Here is a 19414-nt window from a genome sequence, read left to right on the forward strand (position 1 = left end):
CCCCAAACCAGGCCCAGACCCCAAACCAGGCCTAAACCCCAAACCAGGCCCCAAACCCCAAACCAGGCCTAAACCCCAAACCAGGCCCCGAACCCCAAACCAGGCCCAAACCCCAAACCGGGCCCAAACCCCAAACTGGGCCCAAACCAGGCCTAAACCCCAAACCAGGCCCCAAACCCCAAACCAGGCCCAGAACCCAAACTGGGCCCAGAACCCCAAACTGTGCCCAAACCCCAAACTGGGCCCAAACCAGGCCCAAAGCCCAAACCAGGCCCAGACCCCAAACCAGGCCCAAACCCCAAACCGGGGTCAAAGCCCAATCAGGCTCCAAACCCCAATCTGGGCCCAGACCCCAAACTGGGCCCAAACCCCAAACCAGGCCTAAACCCCAAACCATGCCCCAAACCCCAAACCAGGCCTAAACCCCAAACCAGGCCTAAACCCCAAACCAGGCCCCAAACCCCAAACTGGGCCCAAACCAGGCCCAAACCCAAACCGGGCCCAAACCCCAAACCGGACCCAAATCCCAAACCAGGCCCAAACCAGGCCCAAACCCCAAACCAGGCCCCAAACCCCAAACTGGGCCCAAACCAGGCCCAAACCCCAAACCAGGCCTAAACCCCAAACTGGGCCCAAACCAGGCCTAAAGCCCAAACCAGGCCCAGAGCCCAAACCAGGCCCAAAGCCCAAACCAGGCCCAGACCTCAAACCGGGCCTAAACCCCAAACCGGGCCCAAACCCCAAATCGGGTACAAACCCCAAACTGGGCCCAAACCAGGCCCAAACCCCAAACCAGGCCCCAAACCCCAAACCAGGCCCAAACTTCAATCTGGGCCCAAACCCCAAACCAGACCCAAACCCCAAACCAGGCCCAAACTTCAATCTGGGCCCAAACCCCAAACCAGACCCAAACCCCAAACCAGGCCCCAAACCCCAAACCAGGCCCCAAACCCCAAACCAGGCCTAAACCCCAAAGCCCGTGGGGTTGTGTCTGCGCAGGGAGAAGGACTCGGAGCTGAACCAGAAGCGTCCCCAGTACATCAAGGCCAAGGAGAACACGTCCCACAAGATCAAGAAGCTGGAGGCGGCCAGGAAGTCGCTGCAGAACGCCCAGAAGCAGTACAAGAAACGCAAGGCCGACATGGACGAGCTGGAGAAGGAGATGCTGTCCGTGGAGAAATCCAGGCAGGAGTTCGAGGAGCGCATGGAGGAGGAGAGCCAGAGCCAGGGGAGAGATCTCACCCTGGAGGAGAATCAGGTGTGGGGGGACAGGTGGGGTTTGGTGGGGATGGAGGAGAGCCAGAGCCAGGGGAGAGATCTCACCCTGGAGGAGAATCAGGTGTGGGGGGACAGGTGGGGTTTGGGGGTTTGGGGGGGATGGAGGAGAGCCAGAACCAGGGGAGGGATCTCACCTTGGAGGAGAATCAGGTATGGAGGGATTTGGGGATTTGGGGGTTTGGGGGGGATGGAGGAGAGCCAGAGCCAGGGCAGGGATCTCACCTTGGAGGAGAATCAGGTGTGGAGGGATTTGGGGGTTTGGGGGTTTGGGATGGATGGAGGAGAGCCAGAGCCAGGGGAGAGATCTCACCTTGGAGGAGAATCAGGTGTGGAGTGATCCCATGGGATTTGGAAGGGATGGAGGTGAGGGAGAGGTGGATTTGGGGGTTTGGGGGGGATGCAGGAGAGCCAGGTGTAGGGGGACAGGTGAGGTTTGGGGGTTTGGGAGGGATGGAGGAGAGCCAGAGCCAGGGGAAGGATCTCACCTTGGAGGAGAATCAGGTATGGGGGACAGGTGGGGTTTGGGGGGGATGCAGGAGAGCCAGAGCCAGGGGAGGGATCTCACCTTGGAGGAGAATCAGGGGTGGTGGGACAGGTGGGGTTTGGGGGGGATGGAGGTGAGCCAGGGGAGAGATCTCACCCTGGAGGAGAATCAGGTGTGGGGGGACAGGTGGGGTTTGGGGGTTTGGGAGGGATGGAGGAGAGCCAGAGCCAGGGCAGGGATCTCACCCTGGAGGAGAATCAGGTGTGGAGGGATTTGGGGGTTTGGGGGGGATGGAGGTGAGGGAGAGCCAGGGCAGGGATCTCACCTTGGAGGAGAATCAGGTGTGGGTGGGATTTGGGGATTTGGGGGGGATGCAGGAGAGCCAGAGCCAGGGGAAGGATCTCACCTTGGAGGAGAATCAGGTGTGGGGGGACAGGTGGGGTTTGGGAGGGATGGAGGTGAGCCAGAGCCAGGGGAGGGATCTCACCTTGGAGGAGAATCAGGTATGGGGGTGATTTGGGGATTTGGGGGGGATGGAGGTGGGGGACAGGTGGGATTTGGGGATTTGGGATGGATGGAGGTGAGGGACAGGTGAGGTTTGGGGGTTTGGAGGGATGGAGGAGAGCCAGAGCCAGGGCAGGGATCTCACCTTGGAGGAGAATCAGGTGTGGAGTGATCCCATGGGATTTGGGATGGATGGAGGTGAGGGACAGGTGGGATTTGGGGGTTTGGGGGGGATGGAGGAGAGCCAGAGCCAGGGGATGGATCTCACCTTGGAGGAGAATCAGGTGTGGAGGGGACAGGTGGGGTTTGGGGGTTTGGGATGGATGGAGGAGAGCCAGAGCCAGGGGAGGGATCTCACCTTGGAGGAGAATCAGGTGTGGAGTGATCCCATGGGATTTGGGATGGATGGAGGTGAGGGACAGGTGGGATTTGGGGGTTTGGGAGGAATGGAGGAGAGCCAGAGCCAGGGGAGAGATCTCACCTTGGAGGAGAATCAGGTATGGGGGGACAGGTGGGATTTGGGGGTTTTGGGAGGGATGGAGGAGATCCAGAGCCAGGGGAGGGATCTCACCTTGGAGGAGAATCAGGTGTGGATGGGATTTGGGGATTTGGGGGGGATGCAGGAGAGCCAGAGCCACAGGAGGGACCTGAGCCTGGAGGAGGGCCAGGTGTGGGGGGACAGGTGGGGTTTGGGGGATGGAGGAGAGCCAGAGCCAGGGGAGAGATCTCACCTTGGAGGAGAATCAGGTGTGGTGGGACAGGTGGGGTTTGTGGGGGGATGCAGAAGAGCCAGAGCCAGGGCAGGAACCTGAGCCTGGAGTAGAATCAGGTGTGGGTGAGATTTGGGGATTTGGGATGGATGGAGGTGAGGGAGAGGTGGATTTGGGGGTTTGGGGGGGATGGAGGAGAGCCAGAGCCAGGGGAGAGATCTCACCTTGGAGGAGAATCACGTATGGGGGGACAGGTGAGGTTTAGAGAAGGGCTCCTGGCTCCCAGGTGATCCCCCAGGTGAGCTGACCCCTGAGGATGTGGGAGGGGCTCTGTGGCCCCCAGGTGAGCCCCCCAGGTGAGCCCCCAGGTGTGTGCTGGCCCACCCAGGTGAGCTGAGCCCAGGTGAGCCCCCTTCAGGTGAGCTGACCCCTGAGGATGTGGGAGGGGCTCTCTGGCTCCCAGGTGTCCCTCAGGTGAAGAAGTACCACCAGCTGAAGGAGGAGGCCAGCAAGGCCCAGGTGTGATCCCCCAGGTGTGACCTGGCCCAGGTGTGACCCCCCCAGGTGTGATTCCCCCCCAGGTGACCCCCAGGTGTGACCTGGCCCAAGTGTGATCCCCCAGGTGTGATCCCCCCCCAGGTGTGATTTCCCCCCCAGGTGAAGAAGTACCACCGGCTGAAGGAGGAGGCCAGCAAGGCCCAGGTGTGATCCCCCAGGTGTGACCTGGCCCAGTTGTGATCCCCCAGGTGTGATCCCCCCAAGGTGTGATCCCCCCCAGGTGTGATTCCCAGGTGATCCCCAGGTGTGATCCCCCAGGTGATCCCCCCCAGGTGTGCCCCAGGTGTGATCCCCCAGGTGTGATCCCCCCCAGGTGATCCCCAGGTGATCCCTTTCCCCAGGTGAAGAAGTACCACCGGCTGAAGGAGGAGGCCAGCAAGGCCCAGGTGTGATCCCCCAGGTGTGATCCCCCAGGTGTGACCTGGCCCAGGTGTGATCCCCCAGGTGATCCCCCCCAGGTGATCCCCCCCAGGTGATTCCCCCAGGTGATCCCCCAGGTGAGCTGAGCCCAGGTGATCCCCAGGTGTGTCTCCCCGGTGTGAGCTGACCCAGGTGTGAGCCAGCCCAGGTGTGAGCTGAGCCCAGGTGCGCTGACCCCATGGAGTTTGGGAAGGGCTTTGTGGCTCCTAGGTGAGCCCCCCCCAGGTGTGCTGGCCCAGGTGAGCTGGCCCAGGTGATCCCCAGGTGTGACCCCCAGGTGTGATTTCCCCCCCAGGTGAAGAAGTACCACCGGCTGAAGGAGGAGGCCAGCAAGGCCCAGGTGTGATCCCCCAGGTGTGACCTGGCCCAGGTGTGATCCCCCAGGTGTGACCCCCCCCAGGTGTAATCCCCCAGGTGATCCCCCCAGGTGATCCCCCCCAGGTGTGCCCCAGGTGTGATCCCCCAGGTGTGATCCCCCCCAGGTGATCCCCAGGTGATCCCTTTCCCCAGGTGAAGAAGTACCACTGGCTGAAGGAGGAGGCCAGCAAGGCCCAGGTGTGATCCCCCAGGTGTGATCCCCCAGGTGTGACCTGGCCCAGGTGTGATCCCCCAGGTGATCCCCCCCAGGTGATCCCCCCCAGGTGATTCCCCCAGGTGATCCCCCAGGTGAGCTGAGCCCAGGTGATCCCCAGGTGTGTCTCCCAGGTGTGAGCTGACCCAGGTGTGAGCCAGCCCAGGTGTGAGCTGAGCCCAGGTGCGCTGACCCCGTGGAGTTTGGGAAGGGCTTTGTGGCTCCTAGGTGAGCCCCCCCCAGGTGTGCTGGCTCAGGTGAGCTGGCCCAGGTGTGCCCCAAGTGATCCCCAGGTGACCCCCAGGTGATCCCTCCCCCCAGGTGAAGAAGTACCACCGGCTGAAGGAGGAGGCCAGCAAGGCCCAGGTGTGATCCCCCAGGTGTGACCTGGCCCAGGTGTGATCCCCCAGGTGTGACCCCCCCAGGTGTGCCCCAGGTGTGCCCCCAGGTGATCCCCCTCCCCCCCAGGTGAAGAAGTACCACCGGCTGAAGGAGGAGGCCAGCAAGGCCCAGGTGTGACCTGGCCCAGGTGTGATCCCCCAGGTGTGATCCCCAGGTGTCCCCCAGGTGTGACCTGGCCCAGGTGTGATCCCCCAGGTGTGCCCCAGGTGATCCCCAGGTGTGACCCTCAGGTGTGTCCCCCAGGTGAAGAAGTACCACCGGCTGAAGGAGGAGGCCAGCAAGGCCCAGGTGTGACCTGGCCCAGGTGTGACCTGGCCCAGGAGTGATCCCCCAGGTCTGATCCCCCAGGTGACCTGGCCCAGGTGTGATCCCCAGGTGTGATTCCCCAGGTGTGACCTGGCCCAGGTGTGCCCCAGGTGACCCCCAGGTGTGATCCCTTTCCCCAGGTGAAGAAGTACCACCGGCTGAAGGAGGAGGCCAGCAAGGTGTGATTCCCCAGGTGATGATCCCCCAGGTGATGATCCCCAGGTGACCCCCAGGTGTGATCCCCCCCCAGGTGAAGAAGTACCACCGGCTGAAGGAGGAGGCCAGCAAGGTGTGATCCCCAGGTGATGATCCCCCAGGTGATGATCCCCAGGTGACCCCCAGGTGTGATTTTCCCCCCAGGTGAAGAAGTACCACCGGCTGAAGGAGGAGGCCAGCAAGCGCGCGGCCACGCTGGCGCAGGAGCTGGAGAAGTTCAACCGCGACCAGAAAGCCGACCAGGACCGGCTGGACCTGGAGGAGAGGAAGAAGGTGGAGACCGAGGTGAGACCCACACACTGTCCCCAAACTGTCCCCAGAGGGTCACCTGAGTGTCACCTGAGCTCACCTGAGCTCACCTGAACCCCTTAAAGTCTACCTTAACCCACCTGAGCTCACCTGAACCTACCTGAGCCCCCCTGAGCCCACCTGAGTGCAGCTGAACCCACCTGAGCCCCCCAGAGCCCACCTGAGCCCCCCTGTCCCCAGAGTGTCCCCAGAATGTCCCCAGAGCCCACCTGAGCCCCCCTGTCCCCAGAGTGTCCCCAGAGTGTCCCCTGAGCCCACCTGAGCCCCCCTGTCCCCAGAGTGTCCCCAGAATGTCCCCAGAGCCCACCTGAGCCCCCCTGTCCCCAGAGTGTCCCCAGAATGTCCCCAGAGCCCACCTGAGCCCCCCTGTCCCCAGAGTGTCCCCAGAGTGTCCCCTGAGCCCACCTGAACCCACCTGGGCCACCTGAGCTCACCTGAGCCCCCCTTAACCCACCTGAACCCACCTGAGACCACCAGAGTGTCCCCAGAGTGTCACCTGAGTGTCACCTGAGCCCACCTGAGCCCACCTGAGCTCACCTGTCCCCCCTGTCCCCACTGTCCCCAGTGTCCCCAGAGTGTCCCCAGTGTCCCCTGACCCCCCTGTCCCCAGAGTGTCCCCTGTCCCCAGAGTGTCCCCAGTGTCCCCTGAGCCCTGTCCCCTGTCCCCAGAGTGTCCCCAGTGTCCCCTGAGCCCTGTCCCCAGAGTGTCCCAGTGTCCCCTGACCCCCCTGTCCCCAGTGTCCCCTGAACCCCCCTGAGCCCCACTGTCCCCCTGTCCCCCCTGTCCCCGCTGTCCCCAGAGTGTCCCCAGTGTCCCCAGTGTCCCCTGACCGCTGTCCCCTGTCCCCAGAGTGTCCCCAGTGTCCCCTGTCCCCCCTGTCCCCAGAGTGTCCCCAGTGTCCCCAGAGTGTCCCCAGAGTGTCCCCAGTGTCCCCTGACCGCTGTCCCCTGTCCCCAGAGTGTCCCCAGTGTCCCCTGAGCCCTGTCCCCCCTGTCCCCAGAGTGTCCCCAGTGTCCCCAGAGTGTCCCCAGAGTGTCCCCAGTGTCCCCTGAGCCCTGTCCCCAGAGTGTCCCCAGAGTGTCCCCAGTGTCCCCTGACCCCCCCTGTCCCCAGAGTGTCCCCAGAGTGTCCCCAGTGTCCCCTGAGCCCTGTCCCCAGAGTGTCCCCAGAGTGTCCTCAGTGTCCCCTGACCCCCCCTGTCCCCTGTCCCCAGAGTGTCCCCAGTGTCCCCTGAGCCCTGTCCCTGTCCCCAGAGTGTCCCCAGAGTGTCCCCAGTGTCCCCAGAGTGTCCCCAGAGTGTCCCCAGAGTGTCCCCAGAGTGTCCCCAGTGTCCCCAGAGTGTCCCCAGTGTCCCCTGTCCCTGTCCCCAGGCCAAGATCAAGCAGAAGCTGCGCGAGATCGAGGAGAACCAGAAACGCATCGAGAAACTGGAGGAGTACATCGCCACCAGCAAGTGGGTCACTGTCACCTGGGTGTCACCAGGGTGTCCCCAGGGGGGCTGGAGTGTCCCCAGGGGGGGCTACAGTGTCACCAGGGGGAGGGAGTGTCACCACGGGGGTTGGAGTGTCCCCAAGGTGTCCCCAGGGGGGCTGGAGTGTCACCAGGGTGTCACCAGGGGGGCCTGAGTGTCCCCAGGGTGTCACCAGGGTGTCACCAGGGGGGTTAGAGTGTCACCAGGGGGGCTGCAATGTCACCAGGAGGAGCTAGAGTGTCACCAGGGTGTCCCCAGAGGGGCCTGAGTGTCACCAGGGTGTCCCCAGAGGGGCTGGAGTGTCACCAGGTGTCCCCAGAGGGGAGGGACTGTCACCAAAGTGTCACCAGGGGGGCTGGAGTGTCACCAGGGTGTCACCAGGGGGGCTGCAGTGTCACCAGGGGGGCTGGAGTGTCACCAGGGTGTCACCAGGGGGGCTGCAGTGTCACCAGGGGGGCTGGAGTGTCCCCAGGGTGTCACCAGGGGGGCTGGAGTGTCCCCAAGGTGTCCCCAGGGGGGGGCTGAGTGTCACCAAGGTGTCCCCAAGGGGGGCCTGAATGTCACCAGGGTGTCCCCAGGGGGATGGAGTGTCCCCAAGGTGTCACCAGGGGGGCTGGAGTGTCACCAGGGGAACCTGAGTGTCACCAGGGTGTCACGAGGGGGGGTCTGAGTGTCACCAGGGTGTCACCAGGGGGGGCCTGAGTGTCCCCAAGGTGTCACCAGGGGAACCTGAGTGTCACCAGGGTGTCACCAGGGGGAGGGACTGTCACCAAAGTGTCCCCGGGGGGGGCTGGAGTGTCACCAGGGTGTCCCCAGAGGGGATGGAGTGTCCCCAAGGTGTCCCCAGGGGGGGCTGCAGTGTCACCAGGGTGACCCCAGGGGGGCTGGAATGTCACCAGGGGGGCTGGAGTGTCACCAGGGTGTCCCCAGGGGGGCTGCAGTGTGAGATCAGCCCCCAAACACCCCAAAATGACCCCAAATCCCCCCAAAATGACCCCAAATCCCCCCAAAATGCCCCCAAATCCCCCAAAATGACCCCAAATCCCCCCAAAATGCCCCCAAATCCCCCAAAATGACCCCAAATCCCCCAAAATGACCCCAAATCCCCTTTTTCTCCCCCCAGACAATCCCTGGAGGAGCAGAAGCGCCCCCAAATCCCCTTTTTTACCCCCCAAATCCCCTTTTTCACTCCCTAAATCTCCTTTTCTCCCCCTTTTTCACCCCCAAATCCCCATTTCTCCCCCCAGGCAGTCCCTGGAGGAGCAGAAGCGCCCCCAAAGCCCGCAAAATGCCCCCAAACCCCCCAAAATCACCCCAAAATGACCCCAAATCCCCTTTTTCTCCCCCCAGACAATCCCTGGAGGAGCAGAAGTGCCCCCAAAGCCCCAAAAATGACCCCAAATCCCCATTTTTCACCCCCAAATCCACTTTTATCCCCCCAGGTAATCCCTGGAGGAGCAGAAGTGCCCCCAAACCCCCAAAAATGACCCTAAACCCCCCCAAAAGACTCCAAATCCCCTTTTTCACCCCCCAGACAATCCCTGGAGGAGCAGAAGCGCCCCCAAACCCCCTAAAATCACCCCAAAATGACCCCAAACCCTCCAAAATGACCCCAAAATGACCCCAAATCCCCTTTTTCACCCCCCAGGCAATCCTTGGAGGAGCAGAAGTGCCCCCAAAGCCCCCAAAATGACCCCAAATCCCCATTTCTCCCCCTTTTTCACCCCCCAAATCCCCATTTCACCCCCCAGACAATCCCTGGAGGAGCAGAAGCGCCTGGAGGATGCGGGATCAGTCCCCCAAACCCCCCCAAAATGACCCTAAATCCCCTTTTTCACCCCCCAGACAATCCCTGGAGGAGCAGAAGTGCCCCCAAAGCCCCCAAAATGACCTCAAATCCCCTTTTTTACCCCCCAAATCCCCATTTTTCACCCCCAAATCCCCTTTTTCACCTCCCAGGCAGTCCCTGGAGGACCAGAAGTGCCCCCAAACCCCCAAAAATGACCCTAAACCCCCCAAAAAGACTCCAAATCCCCTTTTTCACCCCCCAGACAATCCCTGGAGGAGCAGAAGCGCCCCCAAACCCCCCAAAATCACCCCAAATTCATCCCAAACCCCCCAAAATGACCCCAAAATGACCCCAAATCCCCATTTCTCCCCCCAGACAATCCCTGGAGGAGCAGAAGCACACCCAAATCCCCTTTTTCACTCCCCAAATCTCCTTTTTCACCCCCCAAATCCCCTTTTCTCCCCCCAGGCAGTCCCTGGAGGAGCAGAAGCGCCCCCAAACCCCCCAAAATGACCCCAAATCCCCATTTCTCCCCCTTTTTCACCCCCAAATCCCCATTCCTCCCCCCAGACAATCCCTGGAGGAGCAGAAGCACCTGGAGGATGCGGGATCAGCCCCCCAAATCCCCCAAAATGACCCTAAATCCCCTTTTTCACCCCCCAGACAATCCCTGGAGGAGCAGAAGCGCCTGAAGGATGCAGGATCAGCCCCCCAAATCCCATTTTTCACCCCCAAATCCCCTTTTTCACCCCCCAAATCTCCTTTTTCACCCCCAAATCTCCTTTTTCACCCCCCAAATCCCCTTTTCTCCCCCTAAACAATCCCTGGAGGAGCAGAAGCACCCCCAAATCTCCTTTTTCACCCCCAAACCCCCTTTTCTCCCCCTTTTTCACCCCCCAAATCCCCTTTTTCACCCCCCAGACAATCCCTGGAGGAGCAGAAGCGCCCCCAAATCCCCTTTTTCACTCCCCAAATCCCCTTTTTCACCCCTAAATCCCCTTTTTCACTCCCCAAATCCCCTTTTCACCCCCTTTTTCACCCCCCAAATCCCCATTCCTCCCCCCAGACAATCCCTGGAGGAGCAGAAGCGCCTGGAGGATGCAGGATCAGCCCCCCAAATCCCATTTTTCACCCCGAAATCCCCTTTTTCATCCCCCAAATCTCCTTTTTCACCCCCCAAATCCCCTTTTCTGCCCCCAGACAATCCCTGGAGGAGCAGAAGCGCCCCCAAATCTCCTTTTTCACCCCCAAACCCCCTTTTCTCCCCCTTTTTCACCCCCCAAATCCCCTTTTTCACTCCCCAAATCCCCTTTTTCACCCCTAAATCCCCTTTTTCACCCCCAAACCCCCTTTTCTCCCCCTTTTTCACCCCCAAATCCCCTTTTTCATCCCCAAATCCCCATTTCTCCCCCCAGACAATCCCTGGAGGAGCAGAAGCGCCTGGAGGATGCAGGATCAGCCCCCCAAATCCCATTTTTCACCCCCAAATCCCCTTTTCCACCCCCCAAATCCCCTTTTTCTCCCCCCAGACAATCCCTGGAGGAGCAGAAGCGCCCCCAAATCCCCTTTTTCACTCCCCAAATCCCCTTTTTCACCCCTAAATCCCCTTTTTCACTCCCCAAATCCCCTTTTCACCCCCTTTTTCACCCCCCAAATCCCCTTTTTCACCCCCCAAATCCCCATTTCTCCCCCCAGACAATCCCTGGAGGAGCAGAAGCGCCTGGAGGATGCAGGATCAGCCCCCCCAAATCCCATTTTTCACCCCCAAATCCCCTTTTTCACCCCCCAAATCTCCTTTTTCACCCCCAAATCTCCTTTTTCACCCCCCAAATCCCCTTTTCTCCCCCTAAACAATCCCTGGAGGAGCAGAAGCACCCCCAAATCTCCTTTTTCACCCCCAAACCCCCTTTTCTCCCCCTTTTTCACCCCCAAATCCCCTTTTTCACCCCCCAGACAATCCCTGGAGGAGCAGAAGCGCCCCCAAATCCCCTTTTTCACTCCCCAAATCCCCTTTTTCACCCCTAAATCCCCTTTTTCACTCCCCAAATCCCCTTTTCACCCCCTTTTTCACCCCCCAAATCCCCTTTTTCACCCCCAAATCCCCTTTTTCACCCCCCAGACAATCCCTGGAGGAGCAGAAGCGCCTGGAGGATGCTGGATCAGCCCCCCAAATCCCCCAAAATGACCCCAAATCCCCCAAAATGACCCCAAATCCCCCAAAATGACCCCAAAATGACCCCAAATCCCCTTTTCCCCCCCCCAGACAATCCCTGGAGGAGCAGAAGCGCCCCCAAACCCCCCAAAATCACCCCAAAATGACCCCAAACCCTCCAAAATGATCCCAAAATTACCCCAAATCCCCATTTCACCCCCCAGACAATCCCTGGAGGAGCAGAAGCGCCCCCAAACCCCCCAAAATCACCCCAAAATGACCCCAAACCCTCCAAAATGACCCCAAAATGACCCCAAATCCCCTTTTTCCTCCCCCCAGACAATCCCTGGAGGAGCAGAAGCGCCTGGAGGGCGAGCTGACGGAGGAGGTGGAGCTGGCCAAGCGCAGAATCGACGAGATCAACAAGGAGCTGAACCAGGTGATGGAGCAGCTGGGGGACGCGCGCATCGACCGCCAGGAGAGCAGCCGGCAGCAGCGCAAGGCCGAGATCATGGACAGCATCAAACGGCTCTACCCCGGCTCCGTGGTGAGGGAGGGACCCTGAGGGACTGGGACAGGAGAAAGGGACCAAAAATAGCACAGAAAGTGACCAAAAATTGACCCTGAACACACCTAAAATTGACCCTGAACAGCCCCAGAAAGTGACCAAAAACAGCCCAGAAAGGGACCAAAAACTGACCAGAAAGTGACCAAAAAGAGCCCAGAAAGTGACCAAAAACTGACCAGAAAGTGATCAAAAACTGACCAGAAAGTGACCAAAAACTGACCAGAAAGTGACCAAAAACTGACCAGAAAGTGACCAAAAACAGCACAGAAACTGCACCAAAACCAGCCAGAAAGGGACCAAAAACTGACCAGAAAGTGACCAAAAACTGACCAGAAAGTGACCAAAAACTGACCGTGAATGAGCCAGAAAGTGACCAAAAACTGACCCTGAACACACCTAAAACTGACCCTGAACACACCTAAAACTGACCATGAATGACCCAGAAAGTGACCAAAAACTGCCCCTGAACAGGAGAGCAGCCGGCAGCAGCGCAAGGCCGAGATCATGGACAGCATCAAACGGCTCTACCCCGGCTCCGTGGTGAGGGAGGCACCTGGGGCACTGGGGCAGGAGAAAGGGAGCTTGAATGGGCCAGAAAGTGACCAAAAATAGCACAGAAAGTGACCAAAAACTGACCAGAAAGTGACCATGAACAGCCCAGAAAGTGACCAAAAACTGACCAGAAAGTGACCAAAAACTGACCATGAACAGCCCAAAAACTGCCCCTGAACAGGAGAGCAGCCGGCAGCAGCGCAAGGCCGAGATCATGGACAGCATCAAACGGCTCTGCCCCGGCTCCGTGGTGAGGGAGGCACCTGGGGGACTGGGAGAGCAGAGAGGGACCAAAAATAGCACAGAAAGTGACCAAAAATAGCACAGAAAGTGACCAAAAACAGCCCAGAAAGTGACCAAAAACTGACCAAAAAGTGACCAAAAAGTGACCAAAAACTGACCAGAAAGTGACCAAAAACTGACCAAAAAGTGACCAAAAAGTGACCAAAAACTGACCAGAAAGTGACCAAAAACTGACCAAAAAGTGACCAAAAAGTGACCAAAAACTGACCAGAAAGTGACCAAAAATTGACCCTGAACACAAGTAAAACTGACCCTGAACACACCTAAAACTGACCAAAAACACCCCCAGAAAGTGACCAAAAACTGACACTGAAGAGCCCAGAAAGTGACCAAAAACTGACCAGAAAGTGACCAAAAAGAGCCCAGAAAGTGCACCAAAATCTGACCAGAAAGTGCACCAAAAACTGACCAGAAAGTGACCAAAAACTGACCAGAAAGTGACCAAAAACAGCCCAGAAAGTGACCAAAAACTGACCAGAAAGTGACCAAAAACTGACCAGAAAGTGACCAAAAACTGCCCCTGAACAGGAGAGCAGCCGGCAGCAGCGCAAGGCCGAGATCATGGACAGCATCAAACGGCTCTGCCCCGGCTCCGTGGTGAGGGAGAGACCTGGGGGACTGGGAGAGCAGAGAGGGACCAAAACTGACCAGAAAGTGACCAGAAAGTGACCAAAAACTGACCAGAAAGGGACCTTGAATGGGCCAGAAAGTGACCAGAAACAGCACAGAAACTGCACCAAAAACAGCCCAGAAAATGACCAAGAACAGCCCAGAAAGTGACCAAGAACAGCCCAGAAAGTGACCAAAAACAGCCCAGAAAGTACACCAAAAACTGACCAGAAAGTGACCAAAAACTGACCAAAAACTGACCCTGAACACACCTAAAACTGCACCAAAAACTGACCCTGAATGCCTCCAGAAACTGACCAAAAACAGCCCAGAAAGTGACCAAAAACAGCCCAGAAAGGGACCAAAAACAGCCCCAGAAAGTGACCAAAAACAGCCCAGAAAGGGACCTTGAATGGGCCAGAAAGTGACCAAAAATAGCACAGAAAGTGACCAAAAACTGACCCTGAACACAACTAAAACTGACCCTGAACACACCTAAAACTGACCAAAAACAGCCCAGAAAGTGACCGTGAACAGCCCAGAAAGTGACAAAAACTGACCAAAAACTGACCTAAAAGTGACCCTGAAGAGCCCAGAAAGTGACCAAAAACTGACCAGAAAGTGACCAAAAACTGACCAGAAAATGACCAAAAACTGACCAAAAACTGACCTAAAAGTGACCCTGAAGAGCCCAAAAAGTGACCAAAACCAGCCCAGAAAGTGACCAAAAACAGCCCAGAAAGTGACCAAAAACTGACCAGAAAGTGACCAAAAACTGACCCTGAACAGTCCAAAAACTGACCCTGAACAGTCCAAAAACTGCACCAGCCCCATTTCCAGTGTGCCTGACCCCATAACTGATATCCCTGATATCCCTGACCCCATACCCACATACCCCATACCTGCCCCTATAAAAACCCCATAACTGACCCCATAAATCCCCACAGTATGGCCGCCTGATTGACCTGTGCCAGCCCACGCAGAAGAACCCAGCCCCATTTCCAGTGTGCCTGACCCCATAACGGATATTCCCCCATGTCCCTCACCCCATATACCCACACCCCATAACTGACCCCATAACTGACCCTATAAAATCCCCTATAACCCGCAGTATGGCCGCCTGATTGACCTGTGCCAGCCCACGCAGAAGAACCCAGCCCCATTTCCAGTGTGCCTGACCCCATAACTGATATCCCTGATATCCCTGACACCCACCCCATAACTGACCCCATAACTGACCCTATAAAATCCCCTATAACCCGCAGTATGGCCGCCTGATTGACCTGTGCCAGCCCACGCAGAAGAAGTACCAGATCGCGGTGACGAAGGTGCTGGGTAAGAACATGGACGCCATCATTGTGGACTCGGAGAAGACGGGCAGGGATTGCATCCAGTACATCAAGGAGCAGCGCGGCGAGCCCGAGACCTTCCTGCCCCTCGACTACCTCGAGGTCTGACCCTAAATAAATCCTAAAAGCAGCTTTAGGGGCAGGAGAAACCCTAAACCCAGATTTAGGGGCAAGAGAAACCCTAAAAGCGGGTTTGGGGTCAGTGGAAATCCTAAAACTGGGGTTTGGGGTCAGCAGGTAACTGAGACCTTCCTGCCCCTTGACTACCTCGAGGTGCGACCCTAAAAAAACTCCTAAAAGGGGTTTGGGGGCAGGAAAAACCCTAAAAGGGGTTTGGGTAACTGAGACCTTCCTGCCACTTGACTGCCTCGAGGTGCGACCCCAAAAAAAAACCCTAAAAGGGGTTTGGGGGCAGTGGAAACCCTAAAACAGGGTTTGGGGGCAGGAGAAACACTAAACCCAACTTTGGGGTCAGGAGAAACCCTACAGTGGGATGTGGGTAACTGAGACCTTCCTGCCCCTCGACTACCTCGAGGTCTAACCCCAAAGAAACCCTAAAACCAGCTTCAGGGGCAGGAGAAACCCTAAAACAGAGTTGAGGGGCAGAGAAAACCATAAACCCGGCTTTAGGGTCACTGGAATCCCTAAAACCAGCTTTGGGGTCAGCAGAAACCCTAAACCCAGCTTTAGGGGCAGGAGAAACCCTAAAAGGGGTTTGGGGTCAGTGGAAACCCTAAACCCAACTGTAGGGGCAGGAGAAACCCTAAACCCAGCTTTAGGGTCAGGAGAAACCCCAAAATCAGCTTCAGGGACAGGAGAAACCCTAAACCCAGCTTTAGGGTCAGGAGAAACCCTAAAATAAGGTTTGGGGTCAGCAGGTAACCGAGACCTTCCTGCTGCTTGACTGCCTCGAGGTCAGACCCCAAAAGAAACCCTAAAATGGGATGTGGGTAACTGAGACCTTCCTGCCCCTCGACTACCTCGAGGTCTGACCCCAAAAGAAACCCTAAAAGGGGTTTGGGTAACTGAGACCTTCCTGCCCCTCGACTACCTCGAGGTCTGACCCCAAAAAAAATCCTAAAACCGGCTTTGGGGTCAGCAGAAACCCTAAACCCAGCTTTAGGGGCAGGAGAAACCCTAAAAGGGGTTTGGGGTCAGGAGAAACGTTGTGGTGGGATGTGGGTAACTGAGACCTTCCTGCCGCTCGACTACCTCGAGGTCTGACCCCAAAAAAAAGCCTAAAAGCAGCTTTGGGGTCAGGAGAAACCCTAAATCCAGCTTTAGGGTCAGGAGAAACCCTAAACCCAGCTTTGGGGCCAGGAGAAACCCCAAACCCAGCTTTAGGATCAGTGAAAACCCTAATCCCAGCTTTAGGGTCAGGAGAAACCCCAAACCCAGCTTTAGGGTCAGGAGAAACCCTAAACCCAGCTTTGGGGTCAGAGAAAACCCTAAATCCAGCTTTAGGATCAGTGAAAACCCCTAGAAATGGGGTTTGGGGTCAGCAGGTAACTGAGACCTTCCGGCCCCTCGACTGCCTCGAGGTCTGACCCCAAAAAAAAACCCTAAATCCAGCCTTAGGGTCAGGAGAAACCCTAAAAGGGGTTTGGGGTCAGGAGAAACCCTAAATCCAGCTTTAGGGTCAGGAGAAACCCTAAAAGGGGTTTGGGGTCAGGAGAAACGTTGCGGTGGGATGTGGGTAACTGAGACCTTCCTGCCGCTCGACTGCCTCGAGGTCTGACCCCAAAAGAAACCCTAAAAGGGGTTTGGGGTCAGTGGAAACCCTAAAACAAGGTTTGGGGTCAGGAGAAACCCTAAAAGGGGTTTGGGGGCAGAGAAAACCCTAAACCGAGCTTTAGGGTCACTGGAATCCCTAAAAGGGGGTTTGGGGTCAGGAGAAACTCTAAACCCAGCTTTGGGGTCAGGAGAAACCCTAAACCCAGCTTTAGGGTCAGTGAAAACCCTAAAACTGGGTTTGGGGTCAGCAGGTAATTGAGACCTTCCTGCCCCTCGACTACCTCGAGGTCTGACCCCAAAGAAACCCTAAAAGGGGTTTGGGGTCAGGAGAAACCCTACAGTGGGATGTGGGTAACTGAGACCTGCCTGCTGCTCGACTGCCTCGAGGTGCGACCCCAAAAAAACCCTAAAAGGGGTTTGGGGGCAGGAGAAACCCTAAAAGGGGTTTGGGTAACTGAGACCTTCCTGCCCCTCGACTACCTCGAGGTCTGACCCCAAAAAAAATCCTAAAAGCAGCTTTGGGGGCAGAGAAAACCCTAAAAGGGGATGTGGGGAACTGAGACCTTCCTGCCCCTCAACTACCTCGAGGTCTGACCCCAAAAGAAACCCTAAAACCAGCTTCAGGGGCAGAGAAACCCTAAAAGGGGTTTGGGGTCAGTGGAAACCCTAAAACAGGATTTGGGGTAAGTGGAAACCCTAAAACCAACTTTAGGGTCAGGAGAAACCCTAAACCCAGCTTTGGGGTCAGGAGAAACCCTAAAAGGGGTTTGGGGTCAGTGGAAACCCTAAACCCAGCTTTGGGGTCAGGAGAAACCCTAAAAGCAGCTTTGGGGTCAGGGTGCCCATTTTGGGATTTTTAACCCCCAATTTTTGGGATTTTGACCCCAATCTGAGATCCTGACCCCATTTTTGGGGTTTTTCACCCCAATTTTGGGATTTTAACCCCAATTTCAGATCCTGACCCCATTTTTTGAGTTTTTAACCCCCAATTTTTGGGATTTTGACCCCAATTTGAGATCCTGATCCAATTTTTAGGGTTTTTCACCTCCTAATTTTTGGGATTTTAACCCCAATCTGAGATCCTGAACCCATTTTTAGGGTTTTTAACCCCCAATTTTTGGGATTCTAACACAAAATTTGAGATCCTGACCCCATTTTTGGGGTTTTTCACCCCCGATTTTGGGATTTTAACCCCAAATTTGAGATCCTGATCCCATTTTTGGGGTTTTTCACCCCCGATTTTGGGATTTTAACCCCAAATTTGAGATCCTGAGCTCATTTTTGGGGTTTAACCTCCTGGTTTTGAGGTTCTGACCCCAATCTGAGTCTGTGACCCCCTTTTTGGGGTTTTTCACCCCTGATTTTTGGGATTTTGACCCCAATCTGCGATCCTGACCCTATTTTTGGGGTTTTTCACCCTGAGTTTTGGGATTCTAACCCCAATCTGAGATCCTGAGCCCATTTTTGGGGTTTTTCACCCCCAATTTTCGATCCTGACCCCATTTTTGGGGTTTTTCACCTCCAATATTTGGGATTTTAACCCCAATTTGAGCTCCTGATCCAATTTTTTAGGGTTTTTCACCCCCACTTTTGGTGTTTTAACCCCAATTTGAGATCCTGACCCAATTTTTAGGGTTTTTCACCCCCGATTTTTTGGATTCTAGCCCCAATCTGAGATCCTGATTCCATTTTTGGGGTTTTTCACCCCCAATTTTGGCATTCTAACCCCAAATTTTTGATCCTGACCCCGTTTTTTGGGGTTTTTCACCCCAATTTTGGGATTCTAACCCCAATCTGAGATCCTAAGCCCATTTTTGGGGTTTTTCACCCCCAATTTTCGATCCTGATCCCAATTTTGGGGTTTTTCACCCCCATTTTAGGGTTTTTAACTCCCAATTTTTGGGATTTTAACCCCAATTAGAGATCCTGATCCCATTTTTGGACTTTTTCGCCCCCTAATTTTTGGGGTTCAGACCCCACTTCAGGACTCTGACCCCATTTTTGGGGTTTTTCACCCCAAATTTTTGGGATTCTAACCCCAAATTTTTGATCCTGACCCCATTTTTGGGGTTTTTCACTCCCAGTTTTGGGATTCTCATGAAACCAAAAGCCGAGAAGCTGCAGGGGTTGGGTTTAATCCCATTTTAGGGTTTTTCATCCCAAAGTTTTGGGATTCTAACCCCAAATTCGAGATCCTGACCCCATTTTTGGGGTTTTTAACCCCTGATCTTGGGATTTTAACCTGAATTTGCGATCCTGATCCCATTTTTAGGGTTTTTCGCCCCAATTTTTAGGGTTTTTCACCCCAAATTTTATGGTTTTTCACCCCAAATTTGAGATCCTGATCCCATTTTAGGGTTTTTCACCCCCAATTTTGGCATTCTAACCCCAAATTAGAGATCCTGACCCCATTTTTTGAGTTTTTAACCCCCAATTTTTGGGATTTTGACCCCAATTTGCAATCCTGACCACATTTTAGGGTTTTTCACCCCCAATTTTGGGATTCTAGCCCCAATTTGAGATCCTGATCCCATTTTTGGGGTTTTTCACCCCCAATTTTGGCATTCTAACCCCAAATTTGAGATCCTGACCCCATTTTTAGGGGTTTTTCACCCCCAATTTTTGGAGTTCTAACCCAAATTTGCGATCCTGATCCCATTTTTAGGGTTTTTAACCCCAAATTTAGGGTTTTTCACCCAAAATTTTTGGGGTTCTGACCCCAATTTGCAATCCTGACCACATTTTAGGGTTTTTCACCCCCAATTTTGGGATTCTAGCCCCAATCTGAGATCCTGAACCCATTTTTGGGCTCTTTCACCCCCAATTTTTGGAGTTCTAACCCAAATTTGAGATCCTGATCCCAATTTTAGGGTTTTTCACCTCCAATATTTGGGATTTTCACCCCAATTTGCGATCCTGCTCCCAATTTTGGGGTTTTTCACCTTCATTTTTAGGGTTTTTAACCTCAATTTTTTGGGATTTTAACCCCAATTAGAGATCCTGAGCCCCTTTTTGGGGATTTTCACCCCCAATTTTAGGGTTTTTTACCCCTAATTTTTGGGATTCTAACCCCAATTTGAGATCCTGACCCCAGTTTTAGGGTTTTTATCCCCTGATTTTGGGATTTT

At 55.7% G+C, this 19414-nt stretch overlaps 1 protein-coding gene across 1 annotated transcript in view; it reads left to right on the top strand.

Annotated features, from left to right (window-relative positions):
* SMC1A (structural maintenance of chromosomes 1A) overlaps window positions 1-19414 on the top strand; it is a 63203-nt gene that overhangs the window by 20273 nt on the left and 23516 nt on the right. The window contains exons 6-11 of the mRNA XM_084224022.1: window positions 1000-1258; window positions 5594-5734; window positions 7130-7212; window positions 11511-11718; window positions 14151-14186; window positions 14505-14654. Of these exons, the coding sequence (XP_084080148.1) occupies window positions 1000-1258; window positions 5594-5734; window positions 7130-7212; window positions 11511-11718; window positions 14151-14186; window positions 14505-14654 (877 nt within the window). The remainder of the gene's footprint in view (window positions 1-999; window positions 1259-5593; window positions 5735-7129; window positions 7213-11510; window positions 11719-14150; window positions 14187-14504; window positions 14655-19414) is intronic.

This window comes from Fringilla coelebs (assembly GCF_963513975.1).
Source record: "Fringilla coelebs genome assembly, chromosome: 33".
Taxonomy (NCBI): Eukaryota; Metazoa; Chordata; class Aves; order Passeriformes; family Fringillidae; genus Fringilla; species Fringilla coelebs.